This window comes from Musa acuminata, unplaced genomic scaffold (genome assembly GCF_036884655.1).
Source record: "Musa acuminata AAA Group cultivar baxijiao unplaced genomic scaffold, Cavendish_Baxijiao_AAA HiC_scaffold_1137, whole genome shotgun sequence".
In the NCBI taxonomy this organism is placed as follows: domain Eukaryota; kingdom Viridiplantae; phylum Streptophyta; class Magnoliopsida; order Zingiberales; family Musaceae; genus Musa; species Musa acuminata.
Genome location: NW_027021349.1, coordinates 945,001 through 948,658, shown reverse-complemented (window position 1 = coordinate 948,658; position 3,658 = coordinate 945,001). Strand labels below are relative to the sequence as shown.

General features: G+C 35.4%; 1 protein-coding gene across 1 annotated transcript in view; it reads right to left on the bottom strand.

Annotated features, from left to right (window-relative positions):
- Window positions 1–1,592: 1,592 nt before the first annotated feature.
- LOC135671054 (1-aminocyclopropane-1-carboxylate oxidase homolog 3-like) overlaps window positions 1,593–3,658 on the bottom strand; it is a 4,721-nt gene continuing 2,655 nt past the window's right edge. The window contains exon 2 of the mRNA XM_065178940.1: window positions 1,593–1,965. Coding sequence (XP_065035012.1) covers window positions 1,711–1,965 — 255 coding nt within the window. The 3' untranslated portion in view covers window positions 1,593–1,710. The remainder of the gene's footprint in view (window positions 1,966–3,658) is intronic.

The window sequence follows — 3,658 nt, the reverse complement described above, 5'->3', positions numbered from 1 at the left end:
GAGAAGGGAGGGTTGGAGAGAGACAAACAATGACAGCAGCATGGAAAATGCAGCCCAACAAGTCTCATCACCACTGTTGATAGCCCACACTATTGGTTTTTATTTAAACCTAATAAAAAAATTACAAACTTCTTTTATATTTATAATTTTATTTTAATATTCCTAGGATATTCTTTTACAAAGGGATATAAACGTTGTCGACTTGTCATTTAATTCTAATACTCTTCCAATTTTTTTCATATAATTTTATTTTTTTATCGGAAGGAAGCGATGCAACTAGGGTTTCGATATCGATGGTTGTGGGTATGATTGATCCAAATAGGTTACATAAAATAATGATAATTGAGGAATCATGAGAAATAAGAATAGGATAGATAATTGAATGATTGTATTAGAAAAATTATATTTTATTATTTCTTAAGATAATTGTATGAAGTTAGAGATTACCAATAAGAATTAGTCCTTTATAGAAGCACCAGACACTAATTCTGAATTGATTCACTCATTGTAGATTGGTTTAATCTGTTCACCATTTCTGACATTATAAGACAAAACTGTGAGAAAAGGATGGTACATGGTAAAAGTAATATAAAATAAGGCATCTAACTACAGTAAAAAAACTATTGAAAAAATTGACTAATTAATTTTTTTTTGTGAGCTTTTTGATGCCTTTGTAGGATTAGCAAAAACGAGAATTGGGGAGTAGAAATTGTCTTTTTTATTTAGATCATCATTAAGTATCATTAGAGTATCATCCAAAAGATTAAAAAAAAAAGGATATTAAACTCTTAGTGTAATTTAGATGCACGATCACATTCTAATGTTCATATTTATCATCATCACATTCTAATGTTCGTGATCAATTGATACATAGTTGTCCATATTTATCATCATCACATTCTAATGTTCGTGATCAATTGATACATAGTTGTTTATTCGAGTTGGGATGATGATTCAAATTGAATTGATATCCATTCTAAGTCAATTTCAATCTTGGTCACGGTTTATAGAACACTAACCCACAAAAACTAAATCAGGAGTTTTCTCGATAAATATCCCTCAGATGATCAAGTTGGTTTTGGGGTTTGAACTAATTAGTTAATGCTAACATGAATTATGTTTAAGAGTGAGTCTTTTTTATAGATGACTCTAGAAATGAAATGGTTATGTTGATGGTTGGAGGTGATGTTTTTGGTTGAGTGTTTGTCGTATCCAATGCATGCCAATCATGGGATTCAGACGGTCGATTGGTTGCCACATGATTATGTGTCTATCGTATCACCCTTTACCTATCACTGGCCCCCTCATTTTTGGATCATTAGGTCATAGAGCTATCGAGGGGTTTGATGTTCGACCTCTCAATTGGGTGTCATCGAAATATGCATTCAGAATACACATTCGAACTTTCGATGCATCATCAAAATATGCATTCGACCTTTGAGTTGTTGAAATACATATAGCTTGATTGTGAGCAGTTCATCTAAACCTGGATCGAAACAGTGTGTAGGTAGTATGACCAGTAATATGGGCAAACCACCTCAGCCATTGCAAGCAAATAATAATCAGTGTAAAATAATTAGAAAAAAAATAAATTGGAGAGGAACATTCATTCTTTAAGAAACTGTCTGAAACAAGAAGAAGACCAATACAACATACAATACCAATAAATTCAGGGATATCATCATTATTCCGAGTGCAGCAATGATGTGCCTATAACTTGAAGTGATCAATCAAAGATCTACTGCTTAATTCTTTACCGAAGAAGGTCCCCATGAACTCTGCCATGGTGAAGTTCCTGTAGCGTGCAGGTTTCACCGGTGATACTAGCTCTGGTAAAGGTCCATAGAAGACTGACTCCCCACGCTTTCCAGGGTTGAAGAAGGTTGCAACGGAGACTCTGGCTTCTTGATGTGGATTAGCCAACACCCTGTGTTCCACACTCTTGTATTCGTCATTGGACATTATCTGCACAAAAGAGAAAAAAAAAAAAAATATCTATGAGCAACAAACTCCATGGAAAACTTGGGAACATCAAAAGTTGGCATCCTGCTGTAGAACATGCGAAACAAAAGGCAGAGGAAACCGATATAAATTGAGAGAAAGGGAAGGCTTTTACTGATACATGTAATCCAACAATAAGAATCTTACAAATGGATGCAATCTGGTTCCATAAAAATGACAACAAAATTCCTCTTGCCACTACTTATGCCATATCGTGCGACCTCTCCACCTTTCTTTTCATTAGAACAGTTACGGTAATACAAATTGCCACGGTTGATCTCAGATGATCAAGGGATTGTAATTACAGAGGAGATAATGGTCAGCTAAGCAGAAAGTTTAGGGACGAGATCATCATTCATGACCCCTTGCTACTCCTGAGGCACTAAAGCTCAAGTTGAAGCAAACCACATCATCATTAGCATGATCATGAAGAAGATACAGAATAATTCTGAGGCATTATGAGCATATCAAACTTGTGGAAGGATATGAGCGGGTACTCTAATGCTTTATGCTATGGCGTTCAGCCATGATGTGGCTTTGTCTATGGAAATCAATGTTGGTTCATTAAGAGTGATCACAAGCAAACAATGCATATGGAGCTAGAAAAGTTACACAACATAAGGTTGTTGGCTCATTATCTGCTTAAGATCCAGCAACCAACCAAGATTTTTCATTATGAGTTTTCTTGAAAATGAAAAGAAAATTACCAGTCAGTAAGAAAGATCCAGTGAATGGAAAATGGGTACTTATTTAAAAAGATTATGTGAAATATATAGAAGTTTTGAAGGGAATGCATATGTGCAAATTGATCTGATTGGAAGTATATGAATCCAATCAGTAATAACAAAGCTGTACCAAAAACAAAAATCTCACAACCATGTAGCAATGTGCAGGCCGATAGCTCCTATATATTTGATCCAAGTTGACTAATATAATGGTCAGCTCTGTTGGTGAATGCACTTGATATGGAATCAAAATAAGCCAAGCCGACTAAAAACAAGCCAGCCAGCAGAATAGCATAAAGACCAGTTAGAGACCGGTATCTTCGGTCGATTGATCACAATATAAGGAAGCAATTACTATCAACAGCGTGGCAGAAATACTGAGGCAAAATGAAAGTAGTAAAGCATGCATTTTGGAATCAGCAAAGTAAAAGCAAAAGTATAAATTTATATGGGTCCAAACAAAGGTGACCACATTAAAGTAAGTCCATAGTGAGAAAACTAAAAGACTCAAAGTCTAGAGACTTAAGTTAGAATTTAACCTAATTGACTGAAGCTTATCCAGGAAGAGCTGTTTTAGGATCATGCAGTCAAACTACAGAATCACCAAACATTTTAAGTGTACACGGCGACCATCAAATAAAAAAGATATAATCAGATGCAGAGAGATTTTTGTTGGGAATTCGCTCAAGATGATTCATTTTCTACTTCACCGGTGAGCAACCAGCCTCAATTTCTTTCTGCCTGCCAACGATAGTATCATCTACAGATTTCTTGCCGGACGGCTTTAAGCGCTTTCGACAAGGACAAGGATAATATGCTTTCGACAAGGACAGATTCAGAATCTCTATGCTTTCGATTGATCACAATATAAGCAAGCAATTACTATCAACAGCATGGCAGAAATACTGAGGCAAAATGAAAGTAGTAAAGCA